This window comes from Mugil cephalus, chromosome 12, assembly GCF_022458985.1.
Source record: "Mugil cephalus isolate CIBA_MC_2020 chromosome 12, CIBA_Mcephalus_1.1, whole genome shotgun sequence".
Lineage (NCBI taxonomy): Eukaryota > Metazoa > Chordata > Actinopteri > Mugiliformes > Mugilidae > Mugil > Mugil cephalus.
The window spans coordinates 1,332,452-1,358,687 of NC_061781.1; the positions used below are offsets into that span (position 1 = coordinate 1,332,452).

The window sequence follows — 26,236 nt, forward strand, 5'->3', positions numbered from 1 at the left end:
TGTCCGTGACAAGATAGAGACAAAGGACCAATGAATGAGCTTATACAATGCTAGGAAGAGCTACTATTGTCTGGAAGGATAGGAAGAGATACATTTATGTGCAAGGCTAGGAAGTTAGGAGGAACTAATAGTAGCTCTCCCTAGCTTCCTAGTAGCTCCTACTATTAGCTGCCTAGGAAACTAGGAAGCAAGACTAGGAAGCTAGGGAGAGCTACTATTAGCTTTGGTGCTAGGATGAGCTGCTATTCATTTTGCAGCTAAATAGCCAGGAGGACACACACACACACACACCTCCATGTGTGAATTATTAGGATAATTACACTAATGGAAAAATACTAGGTTAGTCTGTTGCACAAGATATATACTTAACATTCAATCTGTCACAGGAAGGAAACCATGTAGATGAATCTCGGAAAACTAAAAGAACTCAACTAAAAGATAAATGATGTTATTCTTAGGCATGATAAATTTCTGTAAACTGGATTTCTAATTTTGCCATTATTACAACTCCATTGTCAGCATTAACCTATTATAAACCTTATTTGGCCTCTGACCCAATCTGTTGGACACCAGAAGCTGACAATGCACTTGTGAGAATTTAATACAATTCTTTAAAACCACGTACTTTGAGCAATGCAACTCAGTTTTTTGGACAGAGAACTTTTGGACAGCTGAATTGGAATAATTGCAATAGACAAATGATAGACAATAGACACTTTTTAAAAGTGCGATTTTCTTTAATTACTGTGCATTGTCCTTAAACATCTACATAAAAACTAACAGATTTTTCCAGGGCCAAAAAGCAGCTTAGTCTTGGGCTACTCTACTACTCACCCCACAAACAATAATAGTCGAATAATAAAATTAGAAGGCTGCCTGATGACTTACTGTTTTTGTTGGTGAATGGAGGTTTTAAAAGTGTTCTCACATTCAAGAGTATTTAGTTCAGGATGGAAAATATAGAAGTATTAACCTAGGCTTATTTTCTCATCCAGTCAGTGTACACAGTGTCTTATAAATAGCCACTAGTGGTGGGCATTAGCTAATTTCACCTGCATTCACAAACTACCTTGACCATAGAACATTACCCAAAATTATTTTATTCATGTTTTGTCATTTCATCAGATTTACCAAGGGGTTGGGTTGCTTTAGCCTACTCATTACATAGTCTTTTGTGAAAGCAGTCCAGCATACCACGGGTTCTACTACATATTCCTGTTCACTGTGAGTGCCACTGCCAGAACCACCCTTGGTCTCCACCACCACAACTGTCGCCAGCCACGGGAGTTGATGACGGCCCTGCTGTGGCAAACATGTCTGTAATTTTGGTACATTTGTCAGTTTCTTTTATTTCTCACTGTTTCTCTGCACCTCCTTTGTGTTATCTCTCCATCTCAGAAGATCCTAACAGATAATATTACATCCATCTCTCATCACACAGCACACCAGTCCACTGAGTCAAAAGGAGGGCATATAGGATCATATGATTGGGCTATCCCCATCTCTGCGAAGAAAATAACCAATGGATCGCAGGGCTGGAGGTTAGGAAACAAACTCAATGTCAATCGGGCTGGTCACACCAATACATAAAATAAAAATTAGTGTCGGGACTGTCAGTCAAAATAGCACATCAGCCCTCTGGGAAAATTCCTAGTATGATGGACTGTAGTCCGTCCCTGACTACAAGTAGACACAGAACTATACACCTGACCTAAAGACAAAACACACCTCCCAAATAAGTAATGAGCCATGCAGTGTTTACTGCATACGGACTCTCAAACTACTCCAAAAAATGTTTTGCTGTCCACACTATATGTGCGAAGATAGATATATATAGATTTTCTTTAAAGATAATTAAAGCATGTATTTAAAAACATCATACACACAAACCCACCTTTGCAAACACACACACACACACACACACACACACACACACACGCACACACACACACACACACACAGGCTACATAGGGCAGCCCATTCCATTCCATTCCCATTCTGTCTCACCACTCCAACTGCTGTAGAAATAACGGAAAGGATTACATAGATTCACCTGCCACACTGTAAAAAGGACTTGAGTTGTCTGAGGGGACAGACTGAACTGATAACTCTGGCTGGGGGAAGTCTGGGCTACAAAGGGCGTTCACTTCGGTCAAGTTAGACAACCGTCTCAAACGCAGTGAGTGGCGACAACAGAGTATTTCAGTAGAGGTGCCTCCCTGAGGAAATCCCCCAAGAAACAGGCAAAGACCCATTCAGACACTTCACCACACAGGTCACTACAACAAATTCAACTACAGGAGTGAAAAGGTCACTCTTAGAGTCTTGGTTCGTTAGGTGAAGCGGGGAAATATCTCTTCTTCTGTTACAGTGGCCACTGCTCTGATGGCAATCTGCGGATGCTCCTGCCTCCGTTGCAGCAGAGGACTCATACAGTGCTGCATTGAAACCATCATGACCCGAACCATGTATCAGCAGATGGAGATAGATGATTAAGACGATGCTGGAGAAATCCAAGCCTAAGGACCCTCTACCTTAACAACGCTGAAGTGAACCACCCATGATAATCATGATGAATAAATCTTTTGAACTGTTATGTGTAGATGAACAAATCTCCAGTGACTCTGTCTTTCTCGTAACATAAACCCATGAACCACCCAAAGTCTCTTGCGCTGCCTCTGCTCTGTGTAATTAATGCCATAAAGAAGTGCAAAATACGTTCAACATTTGTGTGGTTCAGGCATAACGTAGCAGTTATCTGGTCACATCTGGTAGTGGTACAACATGCCAAGACAAAGTGAAAAATGCAGTGATGGGATAACAGTCTGATGTCTGCAAGTGGACGACAAAAGCATCTTCATTTGCCTACAAAATAATAATAAAAAAAAAATAATAATTAGCAGGCACAGTTTCCCCAGAGACTTCCCAGAAGTCATCACCCCGGCTGCAGCAGCTAGCTCTGAGAACCACAGGCCTCTGGGTGGTCTTGCCATGGTGGTGGTGGTGGTGTTATTACTGTCTGTCTGTCCCGACCAAGCACAGCTGACTCCCGTTCAACCGATATGTAACTGCAGTGACACCCGACAGGCTCCACGGGTGCTTTTGCAATGCCGCATGTGCGAGGGAGTTCGGTGCCTGCTCTGCTCCATTGCAAGTACTGTCTACTAATCACTACCAGCTCTGTAGGACCTCGAGGCAGGAGGGGTTAAAGCCCACCAATTGAGCGAATAATGAGTTGAATTAGGAGATTTAGGGATGAGGTGCAAGGAGAAGGGGACGGGGTGGTTATTGAATGAAAACCAGAGGTGCTTACCGCAAAGCTGCCGAGCAGAGAGGATGTGTGTTGGAGTGTAATAGGGGGTACAGCCTCCTTCTCACAAACACATTTACAGATGTGATATGAATTTTAGTAACTGTCCCCAAGATGAAATAGTGGAGACAGATGACATGATTACAAAAATAAAAGGTTAACTTCAAAAGACATAAAAGGCTACAGTTAGCTGGGAAGCTAGGGAGAGCTCGTCTCGGTTTATCAGTTTTGGTTGCAATTTTCTGTGAGATCCATAGAGGCCTCCTTAAGTAAAGCAATTTCTAGTACAGTTTTCTTTTGGCAGGTTTGAATGACATTAGTATTCATATGAATTCACTTATTAGTTTTATCTTGCATAATGCTTTTTTTTAATTTTATTTGGTTTTGAGGTTGATCAGTTTGGGTGGTTTAAATGAAAAGTCAGCAGCTTTGACTGCACTACCTTGTCCTAGTTTTGTTCTTAAATATCTTGCAACATATGTAGTCCAGTCCTTTAGTAATAGAGCTTTTAAGAATGTATTCTTTTGCTACATAAACACAGGAAGCTGCATTGTCATCAACAATATTCAGTCAATTCCACCCAGAACAGCCTCTAGGGTTCAGATTCTTTCCATTCCTTTGATTGTGTACAAGTACAAATGAAGCAATATTTGATTCCTGCGGCCACATCGATGACTCGGCCCGGCCTCCCTGAAGCCGAGCCCTCAAGTTTATACACAATGCACAACATTGTTCAAAAGACAAGGCGCTGCGGAGTCTGGAGGCTTTGGACATCGGCAAATGAATCATTTCAAGGTTAACTTGGACAGCTAAACATAAGCTCTCAAAGAGGAGTGATTCATGCAGAAAGGCAGAAGTGGATGGTGGGTTTTAATCTGCTGGTTAATGAAAATATCAAACTGCACCAATAAAATGTCCTCCGGGAAGCTGCAAAAAAGAGAATTCATCCTCTTGATGCTGCATGAAGGCCAGCTATTCTATCCCAGCAGGTGTAATTATCCGTCGGAGGCAGAGTCACAGCATGAGCTGATTGTCTCCAGTCAGAGAAGACAAGCTGAGTGGAGGCGCTTCTGCAGTAAGACCTCCACCCTCCAGCTCATCACCAAACACTTAGGCTCTATTGTTTAGTCCAGCAGACAGAATGCTTGACCCAACCCCTAGTGGCAGGTTAAACACCGAGGCTGTTCTGCCTTGCCACACCTCATCAGACCTGAAACTCGTTAAGGAGGCAATTTGAAGTCGGTGTGGGAGTTTTGTGCTGCCAGTGGAGCTGATTGTCGCATTTTATTTTCAGCTGATTTTGGATGCTGCGTGGTTCTTTATTATGTCAGGAAACTTTCTCTTAAAGTCAAATATTAAAAGAAAACTCTTCTTTTTTAATTTCCCAAGAACACAAATCTGTAATCTTAAGGATGCCAAATAAAAAACACCTCCGGCACTAAAATAGCATACAACAGTTTGGTCTAAGACATGCGACATGAAAGTTAAGCTAGCTTAACCATCCAACCTTTCAAGGTTTTTGTTTCTGTTCCTCATTTCAACACACCATTAGTGGGAGTCTTTAACTTGTACTTCAGTCCTAGGCAATTCAATCTCACTTGTCCATCGTTAAGTACTTTTGTTCACACCTAGTATGAGATCATGTCTCCACATGTGTCCCCAGACAGCACTTGAGATCTGATCTCATTTTGTCTGCCTTGGGGAGATGATCCATATTTTGGAACAAGCTGTAAACTCTCTCACATGTTAAGTTAGTTATTAGTTATTTTACAGAAAGAAGGAGGATAAGAAAGAAGAAAGAGAGAATGGAAGAATCAAGGTGGAAGGAGGGAATGGGAGAAGAAAGGATGGGAAGAAGAAGAGCAAAGAAGAAAGGAAAGAGGCTTGCATTACTAATGAACAGACATCACTTATTCAGGTGATCATTTCTCCTCTTCCACATATGAGTCCTGTTGAGTAGGTGGTGTTTAATGTGACCCAGGACTCATTGTGTGTTCACACTTACAAAGAAATGAGGTTAGATGTGTCCCAGACCACCTCCACATGTGGACTTAGACCTGATCACTCAAATGTGACCTGGCTAAATTAACAATTATACAATAAGACCTTTTTTATGGGCCCCAAGGACTACAAAACTTTAAAAATTGGTGGCAACAAACATAATGACAGTAGCAGACATTCCTAAGGGGCCCCCACCTGCCATGACTTTGAACTACAGCAGTGGCAATGTGCTCAGTTTCATAGACAGTAGGAGACACTCTTAAGGCCCCCCAAGGACTAACAAACTTTAAAACTAAAGCAGTGGCTCCTGACACAGTGACAGAAGAACACAACCTTGAGGGCCCCCATAACCCCATAAACTTTAAACTACAGCAGTGGCAGTGTTTTAAGTTTCTCCTTGATTTTACATGACTTTAAATGACAGCAATGGCAATGAGCTAAATGTGTAACAATAGTAGGAGAACTCCTTAATGGGCCCTAAGGATTCTAAATTCTGTAAGAGGCCCCTACCAGAAATAACAAACATTATACTGCAGGAGTCAGGGGAACACCCAACTGATGAAAAATTAAAGAATGAAAAGAATGTAAATGTGCTAAAGCTTTAGTTGTAGTATGAGATGGCCCTCAGCGGCCCCCCATCTGAAATGATAAACACTGAACTACAGCAGTGGCAATGTTCTAAGTTTTCAGTAACCCCAGAACAACCACTTGTCTTTGTGTACGAATGAATAAGGGTAAAAAGTGTAATAATTAAAAAAACCAAAACAGGCAAAAATTTAATTCACAAATTTTAATTCACTTCAACACTGGATGAACTAAGATCTCATTGGAACTGCATTTGAGTCAAACCCTGATTCCTGTCATACAGAAAAGCACAATATCGTCATACAGAGTGCAATCACTAAAAGGCAGGTCATCTGTTCGAGGATAGCAGCCGATCAGGACAGTCAGAGATGCTATCCGTGCTTAGATATCATTTCAAACATACGGTATACTTACATGACGGCACCAGACGTGGAAAATAAAAATAATAAAATAAAAAAACGACTGAATTCTCTTTAAGTAGTCTTGTAATTGAATTCGCCTGGCACAATAGACAATGAGCTGATTTCTCCAGGTCTCCAAACTGGCTCAAACACTTGAAAGTCACTCAGCAAAATAAAAATAAAAAGTATATCAATAACAATTTTGCCCATGTTGGGATATTTACAGACATTAAAAGTGAAGAAGATTCTTTAATGGCTCCAAAAAAGTAGATTGTCATCAACTGCAGCAAAAAAACAAAAACAAAAAAACAAACAAAACAAAACAAAACAAAACAAAAAAAAAACAGTGAAGCACAAGTTTGCTTCTTTGTTTAACTATTTCTCTTTTCTTATTTATATTTTTGGGAAACAGAACTATAAAAAAAGTTATAATACAACACTTTCCCCCCCTATTTTTATTTTTTTATTTTTTATAACACTCAGTAACTGCTTCTTTTTATCTTCCAAACAAGTTTGCCACCGCCCTTGCTGCCTGGTTCTGAAAAACAATATTTTAAAAACCAGAGAAATAAAGACTAAAAAACAAAAAAACATAGCACGCTTTGACAGCAATACTAACCACAATAACAACAATAATAACAATAATGATAATAATAATCATGGATAAAGATAGCAATAAATAGGGTTGGTGAAGGCTAAGTGCGGGCAGGTGTGGTGAAACACAAGACTGTGGGCACCAGTTAGAGAGATAGGAGGTGGACCACTGCACATAAAGTGACCGATTGTTTGGCTGTTGAATCTCTGCTCTGTCTTTTAAATGTTGTAGGGCGGTGTTCAGCCACATCCGCTGTCCTTCTGCCAGACTGTCCACCTCCTCTGTCGGACATCAGTTTGAAACCTCGCCCTAAGAGGGAGACAAGAGTGTGGCATATCCACATCTTGGTGAAGAGTTAAGTGCTTGATAGGACTGGTGGTGATTCTGTGGTAAAATTAGCATTAATCAGTGTCTGTGTCCTGAGGATTTTCTTTCTTTTTTTTTTGAGGGTTGTACAGGTCACTGGTTTGGTGGCTAATTCCCCCAGGATGTAGGGATGAAGTTCAGTGTGACTGTGCTGAGTTTAGAGAGGATGAGCAAAAATGTCTGACTCTTCAGGACAATTAGAGGATTGTTTCTGTTCGTAGTTTGGAGGATTGAGCAGCAAACGTCTGCTAATTGAATTCTTTTTTTCTTTTTCTTTTTTTTCTTTTTTTTTTTACTGGAAATCTTTCACAGTTGTACGACTACATGCTGCCAATCTTTTACTGAGGTAATTTCACTCATTGTCACTGTGAACATTCTGTCTGTTCATTTGTCAGGGATGTACAGCATGGTTTATTTTATTCAATGTGCCTGAAACAATCCAGCTCTCACACATCATTTAGTTTTTTTCCAGTTTCTTGTCCTTCCTTCTTCATCTCTATCCTCTCCTCTCGGTTTGTCGGTTTCTACCTCTGGTAGTCAGCTTGCTCTCTAGGACTGGATGAGGAACTTCCGGGCCCCAGAGGGCCACCAAGTCGGCCATGGCCCTTGTCCTTGCTGTCCTCTTGAGCCTGGTTGTTCCCTGAGGATGACTGGCTAGAATTGGAGGCTGGAGGTCCTCCTGCACTGCCGTTATTCCCCTCTGTGGTCTGGTAGATCTCCTCAGCTCCGTCCTCGCTGGACTCTGGGTCCTCAGAACCCGACAGCAGCTCTTCTTCTCGGTATTCGCTGACGTCAACACCGCCGCTGGCAGCAGCCCCCTCACCCAGCTCCTTAAGGCGGCCGTGGTGCTTGACGTGGTAGCGCTGGTTCTGGAAGAACTTGATGATGGTGTGTTTGGGGAGGTCAAGCTGGGCCGACAAGGTGTGGATGGCCTCCTGGTCCGGGTACAAGCCAACATCCTGGATGAAGCTCTGCAGGATACCCAAGGCCTCTAAGGAAATCTGGACAACAAAGCCATGATTCAGGAAGGAAAGACCCAAAGTATGATGCCATCTTCAACATATCTTGTCTGTATCTTATCGGTAACAGACACTAGTCCTACCAGTTTCTAATGAGTACAACCCACAGATGTAGCACTAATGTAGCAACTGAAGCAGTTTTTTGTTTCTTTCAAATTCTACCATTGCACATTATAGAATCCATAAAAAATATCAGTATTACTCTCTACATGGCTGTTGTACACAAATGTAACTTTTTTGCTAAAATATTTCCCATAGTTTTAAAGATTGGTATTTTGGAGATATTAGCAAAAAAACACTGCACACCCTATTGTATGACCTATCACATGAAAAACAAAGTATAATGACCATTTCATACATCCTGAAAGAGAAAACAGAGTGACAAACTACCTTAGTACGCGATCGTGGCTTCTTGTTGCTCCCAGCGTTGCTAACCGTGCCAGGTGGACATCCTCCTGCAGCTCCAGCTCCGGCCGTCTGTGACCTCTCCTCGTTCACTGTGGCCGATAACGAGTCCTCACGCATCGGAGACATGCGATGTTCCTTCATTGGGGCTGGGGGTGGTCGATGAAGCGCCTGTCGAGAAAGACAGAAGAGCTGATTAATGGGGCACAGTGACCCCTGATCAAGACTGCAGACAGGAATGTGTTATTTTACTTTAAATTATAAAACAGCCTACCCCTCCCTCTAGTACACAGTGGCCAGGGTGAACTGAAGGAGAGAAGTGTTTCACAGTATCACAGTCTATTAACCAGCTCCAAGGCTGCCGTTCCAACTGCTCTGTGTTCAGTAGACCTTTGACTTGTGTGTCAGGTTAGCTCTAGTAAAACACCAGTCTGCCGGGAAATTTCTAATTTACAAACTTATGACACTCGAATCACTATTTAACCAGTCCATTGAAGACCTGGAAGGGGACAGAAAGTGGAAGAGGCCGAACACATTTTATCCCTCTGGATTAGCTCTTGGATATGATCAGAGACAATTGCTGTGGAGAGGAAATATGATATATATTTTATTTAAATCAACACTGCTGAAGATATGGTGCACACAAAAAAGGCACATTTTTCCATCCATCCATCCATCCATCCATCCATCCATCCATCCATCCATCCATCCATCCATCCATCCATCCATCCATCCATCCATCCATCCTCATGGAACTCCATGTTGGATTTTTGTTTGGTTTGACATGTAGGAACTTTTGGTGTTGGTAACAATAGCAAGTATAATAGAATTCATAGGTCTAATAATAGCCTCTGTTAAACAATATGCACTGATCAGCCTTTTAAATGACTTATTCTGTATTTGGATGTCTAAACATAAAGTGCTAATTTGTGTATTAGTTATAATATTATTGGACCAATAAGTTAGAGGTTCTTTAAATGTAGTTTGGTTGAAGAAATACAATCAATTCTTCAAAAAACCTAGTCATGGTAAGCTTCCTGAATGTCTTACTGGTTATTGGGTTGTTCCTCTTAGTGTGATTAGTCTTTCAGGAGAAACAAAGAAGGACTGGTTCAAGAGTATCTGAGTTTGAGTCAACTCGGATTATTCAGTAATCCAGGTTAGAACACATGGAGCTCAATGTTTACCAGGATTTATCCACATGTGAGAGGATCTGTGACGGTGTACAAGTGTTAAGTTGGTGGCTAGAGCTGACGGAGAGGCTTGTCTATGAGCAGGACGAAGTGTTGGGACGAGAAGTGGGGGACTCTGGTTGTTTGTCGAGAGGTAGTGGCTGTTGTGAGAGCGTTGCGGTCGTGTCCCGCCTGATCGCTTTAAGAGCAGGGAGGGGCCTCCCCGCTGGAATGCCCAGCTATAAATCTGTGGGGCATTAAAATTAAAGGACCCACATAAAGATAATAGTCATTCGCTCTTTCTCTCTCTCTTTTCAATAATAACAGGGTATTACTTAAATAATATTGAAGGCAGGCCAGACCAATGAAAATTGCTCTGAAATTCATTCGCTGGGGATTTATTTTCAGGAGTGAGTGAATGACCAATTTACAGGAATAATGCAAGTTTTTCCCCTTTAAGATATTAACTTCTAGAAACTGAAAAAACACTGTAAGAATGCAGGCAAGCCAACAATGAGGCCAGAAAAAAAAAACAGATATGTGTCCCCACTGTAATGAGGACCACACAGCCACAAACATGCGTTGTACAAACTGACTGAGACACTTAATAGCCAAATTGGGGGTAAACCGTGGAGGGGATTGCGAAACCTACCCCACAACCCGACCTCCATCCACAGACCTTCATCATCTCTGAGCTTATTCGGGCTGACAGCAAGGACTCTTGGATCAATGGCTCTGCACACATGCCTGCATCGACAGCGAGGCCTGGTCTCCTTCATGCACTAATGATGATGTTAGAGAGCATAACCAAAACACTCAGGACTGGTCGGCCCCTTCAAACTTCATCTCAGTAGACTTCTTGTCTCTTCGACTCTTTTCTTTGACCTTTCTTGTCTTCTGCCCCCCACTCCACTATTTAATACATCAGAAAATTAAAGACATGGGTGCCAACACCTCCCTGCCCTCTATGTATTTGCAGTTCGACATATTTGCTAAAAATATGAAAAAAAGAAAAGAAAAGAAATCTGTTGCATAAATCTCTGGCACAATCACTTTCTTTTACTGGAAGTGTTGCAGGATGACTGGCGGTAATCAGTGTCTTCTTACGGGGCAGGCAGAGAAACAATGTCTGGGTGTGTCAGTGCATTAGAGTCCAGGTGAAAATCATTAAAATGATCAAAGCTTTTCAATAAAAAAAAAAAAAAAAGACTGATCTGAATGCTTTCACTGCTTTCCGATCTTGTTTCCTCTTTTTTACACCTTCAGAAATCAAAGGACCAAGTTAAATCCAGATGAAAATCATTAAACTGATAAATTATTTTTAATTAAAACTGAAAGAGCTTTTTTACGTCTTCAGAAATCAAATTGACAGTCAGAAAAATTATTCATGGTGAAGATTTAGGGACTAAAACTTGTCAGTGACATGTTGGTGATAGATCACGGTTTGGGTTTAAGCTCAGGAAAAGTTCACGGTCACGGCTTAAAGAAACCAACGTGGACTCTGTCAAAAAGCAGAAACATATGAACGTTGGTCTCAGTTACAGAAGAATCTAACTCCCAGTTACTCTCAATTTTAATGTTTTTAATAATTCACATAACCAAGAAGTTCTTGTCCAGTAAAACCTGCTGTCAGTTCAATTATTTTAACAACTACACATTAAACCAAACAAAAAATCTAACATGGAGTTCCATAAGGATCAATCATGGTCAAGTGTAGTTTATACTATGTTAACAAGTGGCTACTCTTCTGTAGGACTTGTTTTTAACAAAATTAATAATTAACATGACCAAAAAGTCCTTGTGTGATAAAACCTGCCGTCAGTGGAACTATTTTAACGACCTATAAAACTTCTCATAGCTGCTATGTTGACTTAAACAATATTTGCCGTATAATTAGCCTGAGCAACATAATATTAGCCATTTAATTAAGGACTGTAGTCTCAGTTTCCAGTTCTTAGCTGACAGGAGTGGCACAACAGTAACGAGTGGTTATTTGAGTTACTGTTGCCTTTCTATCATCTCCAACCAGTCTGCCCATTCTCCTCTGACCTCTCACATCAACAAAGTATTTTCATCCACATAACTGCTGCTCCCTGGATATTTTCTCTTTTTTGGACCATTCTCTATAAACCCTAGAGATGGTTGTGTATGAAAATCCCAGTAGATCAGCAGTTTCTGAAATACTCAGACCAGCCCGTCTGGCACCAACAACCATATCACGTTCAAAGTCACTTAAATCCCCTTTCTTCCCCATTCTGATGCTCGGTTTGAATTTGATTAGCTATTTGTGTTAACAAGCAATTGAACAGATGTATCTAATGAAGTGGCCGGTGAGTGTAATACCTGAAAAAATAAGATTCAGACGTTCAGAAGTTCTTACACTGACAGCTTTACTCATATTCTAATCCTGAGAAAAATATTGATTTTATAAAAATACTGATTTTTATCAGGATTAGATGTTACTTCATCCCTCTTTCATTCATCCCTCTTTCCTTTACACTTTGGAAGAGACTTCATGTCACCTCAGAACAACACAATACAGCCCTGCTCTCCCAAAACCACAATCCTTCCTTCAGGCCAGAGCAGCTCTTCTTGTGATTCAATATTCCTGAAAAACTTTGCCTCACTATTTCCCTCCCTCCTTTCTCTCTCCCTCTTCCCCTCTCTCTCTCTGGCAGCGTTGTGAGTGCACTGCAGTAAAAATGAAAAAGTTTCTTTTAAACGTAAATCAAGGCAAATTACGATGCAGAACTATGAAAGAATTATAGAACATGAAATATTCATCTTCTCCTTAATGAGCTCTGGTCCTCCAGGGCCTCTAACTCTAACTCTGTCTGTATTTCTGTGTGACCACCAGAGACGGCATTAACACAGAGATAAATATGTAATGAGGGGCAATAAAAAAAAAACACTTTTCTGTTAGTATTTTGCATGACTTCACCTTTCCTGTTAATCAGTTTTTTATATATATATTTTCCCTCTCTGCTTGCGTCACTCTTACATTTGAATTAAAGTGTGGTTTCATAAGGACTGGTCCAGGATAGAAGAACAGTTACGGCAATGCACATTCTCTTTTTTTTTCTCTTTTTTTTTTCTTAAAAAACATTTTTAGTTAAACGGTGTTTCTTTGATTAATAACTGTAAACACGTACTGTTACCAAGGCAGAGTGTTGGTTAAAATCGTGTGTGGTATTCATACCAGTTATCTATAATTAAACAATTAACTTAATTGTGGTTTTTCCAAACAGCCCAAACTCCACCCAGAGACGGGGAACAGAGGACGAGGCCACCGGGAGGAATCGAGGAGAGGGGGGAGAAGAGGAAGACGACAGCTTTCGCAGTCCTTTCCCTAAATGTAAGATCAGCCAAAACATTATGAACAGCTGCTTCTATTTATTTATCAAATAAATTGGTTCAGTAGAGGAAGGTGACTAAAGTGTTTTCAACATTTTCAACATTGCTGTAGACATGGATTCTTGGATGTTGAAAGAAAATGAGAACAAGAAGGATGAGGAAGAGAAAAAAGGGTTTTCCTTAACTTATTTGACAAGTCTGTTTTTACTTAATAGAAGAAGACGTTTTCAACATTGCTGTCAGTGTGGATTCTTGGATACAGACAGAAGGAGGAAGAGAAGGAAGAGGAAGATCAAGAACAAGAAACAAGTTGGAGAATAATGAGAAGAGGACAGGAACCAGAATAAGAACAAACAGGAGGAAGAAGACGGTGGAGAAGACATGGATTTGTAGAAGAAGGAGGACTAGAGAAGGAAGGAATTTTATTTCTAACCTTGAATTGATAGGGTAGAAAATGATGATCAAAATGTTTCTACACTTTTAACATTGCTTTCTATATGGATTCTTGGACATGGACAAAAGAAGAAGAACATGGAGGTGTAGGAAAAAAAACAGAAAGGTCAAGAATGAGGGAAAGGAGGGGTACGAAGAAGAATAAGGTGGAGAAAGGAAACAAGGGAACACGTTTTTCCTGATGTTTTCCATGTTGCTGCTAACATAATTAACACAGAAGAAGAATGTGAAGGAGAGAAGGGAAAGGAATAGGATGGAAGGGAGAAGAAGCAGAAAGGCAGGAGAAGAATTAAAATATATTGCCCTCTATGTTAGCATCCAGTCCTGAATGTAGAAGAAGGCGACCAAGATGTCTCCATGTTCCCAACACTGCTGTCCACATGGATTCCAGCTTTGGTTCCTCTTTTCAAACACTTGTTTCAACACTGGTTGTTTTTCTAGCTCCATGTTTCTGTTCCTCCTGGAAACTCCTCACCTGATGTTTACCCCATGCAAACATTTTCAGAGCGAATGGATTTATTTCAGCACTGAGGAAGCATTACCACCAGAATCTATGATTGAAATTTCCTTCCATTCTGGTTTAGATTGTTATGTGGTCTATTTTTTATTAACTAATTAGATTATTAATTGTCTTCAGAGACATGTGCTGATTGAAAGTGGTGCTCTGCTGTTTTCATACATTAAAATCAGTCATCCTGGGATGTGCAGGATTAACAGTTAAGGAACTGCTCTGGTGGGAACTTTCCCAGTTCAACGTCCACTGATGTCACCATCAGGCTTTGAAACTTTTTTTGTTAACAGAAAGCTTGTATTTCATAATCAGGGTGTGGAGTCTAGATGACATTTACCAGGCAGTCTAGAGAAAATCACCATTACATTACAGGAAGCTTTTTAGGCTTGACCAACAGGGAAATAACATCTGTTTATATTATCTGCTGCACCAATTTGCATCACTCTAGTTCTGAATAGTGTTTTCTGCTTGTCTGATGCAGTAATACAACTCAGCCTTCATCTACTAAATTTGCTGGTAGGAACCTGGGATATCACCGTATTTAATTTAAAACCATAAAGGGCGTTATTTTTACACTCTTAATAAAAGTAACACTGTGACAGTAAAACTCTATATGATACAAGAATTTCAGAAGAATTTCAGTTTATAATCAAATGGGGTTGTGTTTAATGTATTCACTAGAAGAAGAGTCCATATGAACGGTGCCCTCTTGTGACACAAAGCGAGTGGGGGAAAGGTTCTCAGCTTCTTTTTCTAGTCCAGGACTCCTGGGGTGTTGGCCACAGCAAGCGGGTCACACACATAAACACCACAGCAGAAATCAATTTAGCAAAAACAGTAAAGGAACTATTTATAAGGCGAGGCTCTTGCCAAATTAGTTGTGGAAGGCACTTAAACTCTATGAGCAGCAGAGAGGGCAACACGCATGGAGAACTGAAGTGATGTTGCCTAGGACAAAGATATCAGACTAGATGTAAGACTAGGACTGTTAACTGTTCGTCCCGTTGATATCTTTTACGGCAGACACAAGGGTGGATTCTAAGCATTGTCCCTCTTTGACAGCAGACATTTTATGGCCAAGAAATTCAACTCTACTTCCAAATGAAAAGACAAAAAAAGAAAGAAAAAAAAAACAGGATAATGCAATTAGTAATTAGTTAGCATAAAGAACCTGTCATTACCATAAACAGCAGATTCAGCAGAATATGTTGGCCAAACTATGATAGTATTAGCTGTGATGTTAGCCTAAAGAAGTTAATATTAGCCTCTTAATTGGCCCAAACAAGACTACATAATGTTAGTATTTTAATTAGCTTAAACAAGATAATGTTATTTGCTACATTAGCCTAAACAAAATAATCTTACCTTCTTTGTTAGAATAACCAAGCTATCGGTAGCCTAAGAAAGATAACTAAGCAACTTAGCCTTAACAAGATAATATTGTAACGGCTACAATATTAGCCTTAATAGCATAATGTTAGCCGCTATTTTAGCCTAAACAGTATTATAGTAGTCTGAGGAAGATAACAAAGCAGTTATGCTAACCTAAACAAGATAATATTAACCTTTTAATTAGCCTAAATAACATAATGTGAGCTGCTATGTTAGCCTAAACAGGATAATGTTAGCTGTTAAGTTAGCCAAAACAAGATAACTGTAGTCTGAGAAAGATAAAGGAGCTATATTAGCCTGAACAAAATAATATTAGCTTTTAATTAGCGTAAACAAGATAAAGTTGCCAAATTATTACACAAACCGATACTAGCTGCAGAGTGGGCATCATGCATGAAGAAACAAAGTGACGCTGCTGATGATACTGAAACACACACACCTGCAGGTTTAGACACAGATCCTCTAACGTGCAGGAGTGGCTCATACTGTCATCGTAGACCAGACACATAAGCTGGTGTGTGGGCTTCACTGTATAGCTTGGCCTGAGAAGGCAACGCCACATTCATTTTTCATGTGTGTCCTGTGGTCGTAGTTGTCTTATTGTCCAAAACACAAAATAAAGAGCGCTCACATTACCAACTATCAGTGTGAGAGTCTGTGGATGTGTGGCAGATGGGACACATGTGTGGTCTGTGGTGGCAGGCTGGCTGGAGCCTGAGGTTGGTGGCACAAGGAGGCGGTGGTGGTGGAGGGGGAAGACGGCAACACACATGTATTTATACACACACCTCATTTCCCATTAATAAATCACCAGTGTTTCACCACAATCCATCCCCTGATGCCTCTTGAAGTGAGGTTACTGTATTTTTAGACTTGAGACGAGTAAGAGGAATGTGTTAATGCTACCGCGACCGTTTCCTCCTCCACTTCTTCCCATCGGCTCTGAACTGTTCTCTGAATATCGTGTTCTGAACATGCTACTGGTGGAAGGGGAGGAGGAGGTGGAGGGAGGAGCACCCATGTACGACTCATGTTGGGAGAGGAAATGGGAAGTGTGAGTATTTTGTTTTTGATTTATATCATATGATGTATAGTTCATGTGGGATATAATAGGAGGAGGACGGCTGGTGGTTTAGACACCGAGAGACAAGCAGTGGATTTGGTCTGACCCTTACCTTCGACCTCAGTTGATTGTTGTTGGTGTTTATTTGCTTGATCTACTCTTTGTACTCAAATTGAAGCTCAAGTTATTTTAGCTAAAGATTAGCCTGAAAGACTAACTGACCCCCAAACAAACCATTTTCTTTTTTCTTTTTTTTTTTTGTGGCAGGAAGTTGGTGTAGAGTCTTCTGCATCACTTCCTCAATAATATAAACTAAAGGCAATAAAAGTTAGATGAGTTCCTGTAGTTACAGATTTACAGTTTATTTGTCCAGTTTCACCTTTATCTTTAATCTGGAAGCAGGACCAACTTCACCAGCCCACATTTTCTTTTGCTTTTTTTGTTGCTGAAAAGTTGTTCTGAGTCTCTCTGTTGGAATCTGATTATGTTCCTGCAAAGAACTTCTGGACCAATCAGACCTTGGTTGGGGCTTTATGATGATGATAGACAGAAAAGTAACAGCAGTCATATGTGTCATGTGAGCACCAGTGGGTTGAATTTGTTTACAAAAATATGGTTGGTTGGTCAAATTGCAGATGCAGGAGTGTGGATGAGTAGACTTGATTTGTTGCAGCGGTAATTTCTCTGTTTAATGCTACATGACAACCTAAGTGATGTCCTGTACAAGTCTGATAGAATATATATGAAGAAGGATTTTATCCTTATATAAAGGAAAACCATCTCTGCCAAATACCACATCTAAAGCTCACAAACATTATATTACAGCTAATTTGTTCAATCTTTCAGCTGTTACATGCACAACGTTTTTAATCTCAAGCTTTTAGCTATTCATACAGAGATTTCTAATTCAAACCTTAATCTGGGACGTTTGCCTCCCACTGGAACGAAATGACAAACCCAGACAGAACCATAGACATGGCGGCTTCAGCGTTAAAGTGATGAAAGAGGCCGACCCGTCGCTGTGTTTCCTGCATCGATCTCCCTCAGCCCTCCTCGGCCTCCCTCCTCAGAAACTAATGGGGCATTTCCTCCAGTGCCACACCACCCAGCAACACTGTTTACCCTTTGTTCCACTGGGGCACGCAGGGACACGCAAACACATGTGCACGCACAACGAGATCAAACGTAGTCGTTCACACTGAGACAGAATAAATACGACGTGTAAATAATAATGACAGATGTGGTTTCTGAGGGTGGACACATCCAGTACCATCCTCTTAGATGTATGAAGTCTGTATTCCCACATGAGACGCCATGTTCAGTCACAACCATCGCTATCATTGTTGGTTAATCAGTGTGAGTTCTCCAATTCTGACTGAACTTGTGGTGGAATTGCAGTCAGAGTGGATGTTTTAAGATTATTGTTGGTTATTGCTGGTTATTGTTGGTTCCAGAGATTTGTGGTATTTCCACAATATTTTCTCTCTAGTTTCTCATCTTTGATCTTTAGCGTTTTTGCTTTTGCCCAGCTCTTCTCTTAGTCACAAAAATCCCGTAACAATCTTTGAACAATAATTATACATTTTCAGGATAATTGTGTGTGGAAATGAAGAAGGGGTCAATTTAAGAGATGTTTAAACTCTAAGATAAGATTATTTGTTTCACCAGAGAAGCCTGTTTGAAATTCTGTGATGTAAATAATATGCACTGTTCATCACATCTGGACGAATCATCATCTGCTGTTAACATTTACCTGTGGGTCTTGTGGCAGGTGGAGAACAGTGTGGAGCCTCTCGCTGTGGTGGTGTCTGGACTCCTCCTCATATGCCAGGTCTCTGTCGGGCTGTGGCAGCGCCAGGAACCGCCGGATGGTGCACAGATTCTCCCACAGAGTGCGGTTCTCCGGGCTTGGGTTCTCCTTCCACCGAAGCAGCTCGCACAGCCAACCCTGGAGAGGAGGAGGAGAAGAGCAAGGAGGTGAGGTGGTTTGATATTCATGTCAGGCACTTAGTTTAGCATAGACAGTGGAAACAGAGGGAGTAATTCCTAGGTCAAGGTCACTCATTAAGATAAGATAAGACTTTATTGATTGCTGTGGGGAAATTAAGGTTACGGCATCAAGACGGTACAAAAAACAAAACAGACTAAGGTAAGAGTAAATATGTTAAAGGTACAGAGTAAGTAAGTAATGCTACTAACTACAGTACAACTCAAGCAGTGGAGTGTGAATATACATTATTACATTCATAAATATCATAAATAACTTCCTAACTTCAACAGGAGGATTGCTCCAATAAAAGTATTGCGCCAATATGAAATTACATCAGTATAGGTAGTACACTAGAGAAAAGCAAAAAAGCAAAACAGTATGACGCAGGAGGAAGTATTGTGTAGCAGTTTTAACAAACTAAAAGACTTCCTGCATGATGAAGACGGGGAATAATGAGAACAAGTTAAAGGATGTGAAAAGATGCATATAAAAATAAATGCATCAGAAAAATGTTGTAAAAGTTGGAACTGTGCTGGATGTGTGAGGTACAGGAAGATGATAAGGGGAGATGGAAGGAGAGCTGGTGAAGATTCAATTATGTCTGCTAGACTGGTTCGGTTTGTGACACCAGCTGTTGTGTTCAACCAGCCACCTCGGGCAGCATGCACCGCTAATAGCCTGATCGTCTCTCTCTGCCTCGCTCTCTGTCCTTGTGGCCAGCTGCAGCAGATGGGTGCACTGAGCCGTGACCCCCACCCACCCCCAGACCCAGCGACATGGGGGACCTTGCCCGCCCATACACAAAGCAATGCATACACTGTATACACGATGCATATACAGCATATTACCTTTCTCCTGGAACACAGTCATTTAGCTCCATTCCTCTCTAATTTAGCCTGTGAGACGCGCTGAAGGCATTATTTACAGTTTTCTTTTTTTTCTGGTCCAAACCGTTACTACCCACCTCTATCACAGGATTTCATTAAAAGATGGTGAAAATCAGGTAATGGTACCCTAAGAAAGATAACATAAGCTGCTTTGCTGTCCAAACTATGATCACATTAGCTGCTATGATAGCCAAACAATAGACTGTCAGCCATTAAATTAGCCTGAACAAGAAAACATTAATTAGGGTGACTAGATGTCCTTATTTTGAGACCTAAAAATGTGTCAAACTCAAACTTTGAAACAATTTCAAACTTTTCTACTAGAGCCTCAAACATGTTTACATAGAATTTGCGTTGTGTTTCTCTGGTCTCCTGTCCTCTTTTTCACAAACTTAAATCTGGCCACTAACTTAAGTAGCTATGTGAGCCAAGCCAAAACTGTTGGCTTCTTTAGGCCAGCCTAACAGCTAACATTATTTTGTTTAGGCTAATCAAATGGGATAAATGAAAGAATCAACTTCTCTTAAATGGCAAATATTATCTTGTTTGGGCTAACATAGCAGCTAATGCTAATTAAATGACTAACATGTAGTTGTTATGTTGTTTAGGCCGATTAAATAGCTAGCAGCATTTTCTTTAGGCAAACAAGATAAATAAAACAGCTTAAGTAGCTTAAGGCAAACACGATCTTTTGCAAGGGCAAGATTCTGAATGGAGGAACACCACATCTAAATCAACTAACTTACCCCACTAAAAGTTTGTGGACAGAAAAATCTGAGCTGGCATCCAGGCTAAATAAAAAATCAAATTAACAGGAAATACTAAATCAATGCATCATGTAACCTGACAGTCCTGAAGCTGACTGTCTGTTTACACTGAGTCGTTGGCAGTGGTCCAGATTTACATTTGAGGGTTTCATGGTTTTTCCGAGTTCCTCAACAGTTTTGAAACGTGGGTGTAATATAATCCTTTATTCTAAACCTGAACTGACCACTGCCTCGTTCTTTATAGTTCCCTCACCTGGCTCTTGTTGGCAGCCACCTTGGCGAAGAGAGCTTGGGACACCTTGGCTCTCTTCATCTCCTGCTGGATTTCGTCATAGATGCCTGACGTAATGTTGACCAGAGACTCCAGCTTCAGGGGGAGGTCGGGTGCTGGGCCAGGAGGCTTAGGCTGGAAGACCGATGAAAAACAGTAAGTACAAATTACAGTGTTTTAAGAGCTATCAGATGAGATTGGCTAAAAGGAAAACATTGTAAGGTTACTCATTTACTGTATGAATCAAATCAGATATGAATGGAGTGTGTGTAGTGGAGGTTATCAGCTGATGATCAGGGTCTGAGAGCAGACATGCAGCGTTTCCTGTATGAACATCTGCAGCGCACGTCTCCACATGAACTTTGTTTACAGATCAAAGTCATTAAGTCCTTCTTCTTTGTCTTTCTTTGTTGTTTCTGTTTGAGCGAACATGTATTGGCTCTTGGAGAGCTTGTATACACAGCGTTTGAAGTCGTCCACAAAACATGTACAGACCGGCAAGCTTACATTCCCTCAGTGTAAACGATGCTGAGATAATTTTACATAGCCATAATAAGAAGAGCTCACAAATTCACCCACAGCCATGAATGGGCATCGGGGGGAGCCTCTTATCGCTGACATTGCTAAATAGTTATCTGGAAGGACATTTCCAAATGCATTATAATGTCCTTTATGTTTACAGTGTGTTGCTTTGATGGCATTGAAGCTGTTTTTCCTTTATAAATGGGTTAAGATAAATAAGATCCTGGTGCATGTTTGAAGACAATGTCTACTTTGTGAGGTTAAAGATGGTTGATAACTCACAGAGTTCGAGATCTTAGTCTTGTTCCTCCAGATGGAGGCCCAGGTATCAGGAGTTATCTGCTCGTCCAAGCTCCTCTCCCACACTTTCTATGCACAAACACACACGACACATGGCATGTTACAATCAAACCCCTCCCACTATTACGTATGTTGAACTACCATGGTGACCATTCAAAAAAGTTCAGGCTAAATAATGACTAACATTATCTTATTTAGGATAATTAATGGCTAATGTTAACTTGTTTAGCCTAACATTGCTGCTTATGGGCATAGTGGGGAAAATTTAGGGGAAATGATACCGCTAATAGCAGTAGTCATACAGTAGTCATATGTCTAATATTTTCTTATTTAGCCTAATTGTCTAGCTCACTTGGTCTAGTTTAGCCAAATTAGATTGGTGATGTTAGCTTGTTTTGGCTACTGTGGCAGCTATTATTATTTTGTTTAGGCTAATTAAATGGCTAATATGCCATATTTTGGCTCAAATGCTTTATTCATGCAGAAAGGGTTATTCTAGAAAACATTCTATAGAGTGATCTGGAGCAATAATAATTTATTCATCCCAGCTTCTATCCTACACTTTCATGCTACAGTCAAACCCATCGCACTGTTATTTGCTTAGCTGATGTGGCAACCACTAAAAAAACAAAACAAAACAAAACAAAACAAAAAAAAACCCCAACCTGTGAGAGGCGTGGAGCTCCAGGGGTGGATGAGTTGGAAGCAGGGAGGCCAACAGACGGGTTCATGGTGCGCTCTCTTTCCTCCTGGTAGATTCGATCTCTTTCACTCTCCGGCAGGTTAAGAAAGTTCTGCATGGCCTTCAGGTTGACCAGCAGAGACTGTGAGGCTGTGCGAGGGTCCTCCTCTTTCCTCAGGATCTCGGAGAGCAAACCCTGAATCAACACAAACACATATATGCCGTTAACTTTGGTGGACTACCATCGCACCGCAGTTTTTGCTTTTTATTGTGAAAAAATAAAGTCTTAATCAAATTTCTAATTTTTTTCTGCAAAATGAACTTAAGAAAAAATTAACATACATTCCTTTTAAGGTCAGGTTAAATGTGCTATTAATCGACATTGCCATATTGTTTGGAAAATGGAAAAACGATGCAGCAGAAACAAACCTTCTTGAGTAGAAATTGACAAAGAAGATCTGCGGATCCACAGTTATCATTTTTAGTCTAATAAAATAGCTAGTATTAGCTTTAATAAATAAGCATTTAATTTGCCTTTTTGCTTTTTTTTTAAAAAAAAGGTTGTTTTAAAAGAGATTAAATATTTACAAAAATATTTTTCATTCATATATTGGTTTGTAAAAATATTGCATGTAATCTTTATATTTAAGCAGCTGGAACTAATTAATTGTTGGTTAATTGATTCATCTGCTCATGTTTAATTTACAGCAAAGCTTCACATATAATATAATATTTCCTTGTGAAACACGATGGATGACAATGAAAGGAAAAACTCTTCAGTTAAGTAATTATTGCTTCTGAGGTTTTAACGTGAAAGGGTTTTTAGACAGCCTCCTATTTCTGGTAAAACTTTGTAAATCCCTGAAAAGGGGATGGTTCAGATGCACAGTATTCGCATCTCACAAATCCAAACACAAAAGAGACACACAAAAACTCTGTGAAACACACCTGGTCTCTAGACCAGTGGGCCTACGAGCCACCTCCCATCACATTGATCTAATGGGGCGTGTGGTGAGCAGTTTAGCACAGCCTGAATGCATCAGGTGTTTGTGCTGCTGTGAGGGCGGGGGGAAGGAGACTCAATGACCCAGCGAGCGAGCAACCCTGCCAGGCTTCTGCTAATCCCTCCAAAAATACCACTGCTGTAAAACTAGAAATCAGCGTTGGTATTTCTATATCTCAGACGATAACGCTGTGACCAGATATTTTCCTGATTCTAAACAATGCTACATCTTCGTCTTAGTGCCAAAAAAAGTGTTGCTTTCCCCTCGTCTCCTTCCTGATTTCACCAACACACTATCTCCTAACCTCTCCAACACTCGTTGTTCCTACCTGTGTGCGGTTGAAAGCCACACGGGCGAACACGGCCTGGGAGACACTAGCTCTCTTCAGCTCGTCTCTGACCTGCTGGTAGATTTCAGAGGAGACTTCGGCAGCTGAGGGGTTGCTCCCGGGATGGTCACCCCCGGCTTTGGACGAGCCCCGAGGAATGGGTGGATGGTTGAGGAACTGCTGGTTGAGGGCTTGTGGATGCTGGTGGGCAAGGAGGCGACTCACAGCGAGCTGCTGGTTGATGAGGTGGGCCATGGCTAGCTGTTGGCGCACCAACTGTGGGGAGAGTTGAGGAGAGAGCAGCCCACCTGGACCCAGCAGGGGCTGCAGAGCTCCAGGTGGAGGTGGAGGAGGTGGAGGCGGCACCTGCCCTGTTCGGAGGGGAGGGCTGTGGTGGAGGGGGCCGTGAGGCGAAGGCTGTTGCTGGGGAGGAGGAGGTTGTTGCGGAGGTTGTGGCTGGGAGGATGCCTGCGGATCTCCAGCTTTGAGGAGGGGGCTGCTGGCTCCCAGGTGACTGAGCTGCGCCAGACTGGCCAGATGAGGAGGAGGAGGTCTCTGGCCGAGGACACAGAAATCGGCCACGTTGTCCCTCTCAACTGGAGAGGAGAAGCAAACCCTTTTATATTCACATGAAACTTCTCAAGGCCAAAGTATGACCAAATAAAGCTGGAACAAGGGAAACTGGACTTGTAGGGTTTGTTGACGATGTTTTAATTCAACTCCTTAGTTGTAAAAGACTGGTGGGGGGTTTTGGTTTAAACAGGAACATCTGAAAGTTGCATGACTAGGGTCTATTAACAATCAGAGACTCATCTGTAGTTCACATATTTTCTTTCCCCAATGAATTGTACTAACAACAACATTACTGCACAGAGACTCCAGTCCCAAGATTTGAAGAAGCTACTAGAATGAAACCCTAGAAATATGTCAGAAATATTGATTACGATCCTTACTTTTAATGTCAGCAGTGTCTCGTCCAGACCACATCTTCTCCAGATAATCTACTGCTCAATAACACACACAAAAGATAAATAGTGAGGTTTGTATGTTGTTGTAGATGCACATGTCAAAGCAGAAGTCCTTTAAGAGTTCAGAAAAGATGAAGATCATGACATGGGAATGAAACAGAAACTTTGAGTAGCAGGCACTATATAATGTAAAACATTTACCATTTATCTACAATTAAGCTTTGGCTGGGATATTCAGTGCAATTCAATTTATATAGCATCACTAACAATAAAATTGTCTCAAAGATGCTTTACAAAAACCGGCCTGAAGCCTTGGAGCAAGCCTCAAGGCGATGGTGGCAAGGAAAAACTCCAGTTTAACAGGAAGAAGCCTAGCTGGCCTGGAGTTGTACAGGTCTCACTGCTACTGAACAAAATCAAACAGCTAGCATTGCTCAAGAGCTTGTTGATGCTAGATTTTGGCTACCAATATCAAAAGTTAATTGGAGCAAATGCATTTGATTGGTTGGTGCTGCAGCTGAACTTTTGTTGAATATTATCATTTGGTAAAATAGATACCATGATGGTTATGTTATGAAAAGTTCAGTTACATTTTAGCAGTTAACCAAAAGATGAATCTACTCCTCATAAAATATCCATGAAATAAATAAATAATAAAGAAAAGGAAATAAAATCGTGGACAGGTAGATGGAGGAAGGTAATTTAAAGTCTTTCATAGGTTACACTATTATGTATAATGCAGCACTCCCTTGTCCCATGTTTTACATTCATGATTAGCTGATAGTTAGTTCAATATTTGGTTGACTGAGTCAATATTTCAGTCATATTTCTGAATTTTAGGTTGGACAAATTATTCTTAGCCTTTGTTTTTTTTTTTTAGCATTTTATTGAAAAACAAAAGCAGTTACATTCCCTCCAGTTACCGGTATTTGCTTTCATTTTTCGGCTGCATGGTTCAGATTGGTCAGAGAGCTGCATTTTTACAGCCTTGTCTCTACTCCATTCAGGCTGCAGTTGCCCAGATCCTGTTATTTTCCACACATGTGACTCAGATTTGTTTCTTTTAATTTTTGTTTCAAACAGTACAAATCACATGGAATCTGGTCTTTTCTGTTCTGGTTTAAAACAGATGCAGGTCTGGTGGATTTGTGTTGGTTTTTTGTCACTCTAAAGCAACATCTCTGCAGTGAAAAAAAGATATGTAATCGTGGCCTCACCTTTGATTTTCTTATACTTCTTGTACCAACGGCCAAACTCTTGACATTTGGCAGTGGAGACGTTGGCATAGTAGGAGCTGTTCACTATGGAGGAAATCATACTCTGACACAGAGAGAGAGAGAGAGGGGAAAGATAATTAATAACCAACGTAATACGAAATGCTCATGCGACAACCACATGGCACGCACGCGTAAACACACACAGAACACACACAATAGAAATAGACAAACATTAATCATGACTGGAAGCCACCCATGGAAACCCGAGCCAGCACAGCGAACAGAGAAGAGGGAATCTCCAGCCACACACACATATGCTTGCAATTGATGCAGCGATCAACACCCACCACCAACGCTGTACGCAAACACATCTCACTCAGATTATAAGACCTGGATGGAGGGTTAATCATATAGCTGGGGAATTTAACGAACATGTAGGGAGGTTTCAAGAGATTCAAACAGATCTCATAAGGACTGAAAGTTTAAAATAACATGTAAGGAGCATCTGAAAGAGCAGATGATTGGATTTTTTTATCTTCCTACCTGTGACAGAGGACACTCTTTGGCCAGAGTGCTTTGGTTCATCTCCTTCAGCAGCTCTTTGAGAGCATTCCTGACAGTGGCGTGGTTCCACTGCTCACAGGGAAGATCCTCTAGCTTCGAAAAACTGCAA

The 26,236-nt window shown here is 40.9% G+C and overlaps 1 protein-coding gene across 3 annotated transcripts in view; it reads right to left on the reverse strand.

Annotated features, from left to right (window-relative positions):
* Window positions 1-6,055: 6,055 nt before the first annotated feature.
* Window positions 6,056-26,236, reverse strand: part of satb2 (SATB homeobox 2) — a 58,629-nt gene continuing 38,448 nt past the window's right edge. For 2 of the 3 annotated variants that reach the window (XM_047601435.1, XM_047601434.1), the window contains 10 exons: window positions 26,107-26,230; window positions 25,564-25,666; window positions 24,332-24,382; window positions 23,379-23,974; window positions 22,030-22,242; window positions 21,347-21,433; window positions 20,525-20,677; window positions 18,381-18,575; window positions 8,668-8,874; window positions 6,056-8,259 (listed from right to left, as the gene is read on the reverse strand). In XM_047601435.1, coding sequence (XP_047457391.1) covers window positions 7,783-8,259; window positions 8,668-8,874; window positions 18,381-18,575; window positions 20,525-20,677; window positions 21,347-21,433; window positions 22,030-22,242; window positions 23,379-23,974; window positions 24,332-24,382; window positions 25,564-25,666; window positions 26,107-26,230 — 2,206 coding nt within the window. In that variant the 3' untranslated portion in view covers window positions 6,056-7,782. The remainder of the gene's footprint in view (window positions 8,260-8,667; window positions 8,875-18,380; window positions 18,576-20,524; window positions 20,678-21,346; window positions 21,434-22,029; window positions 22,243-23,378; window positions 23,975-24,331; window positions 24,383-25,563; window positions 25,667-26,106; window positions 26,231-26,236) is intronic. The other variant, XM_047601437.1, reaches the window with a different exon arrangement.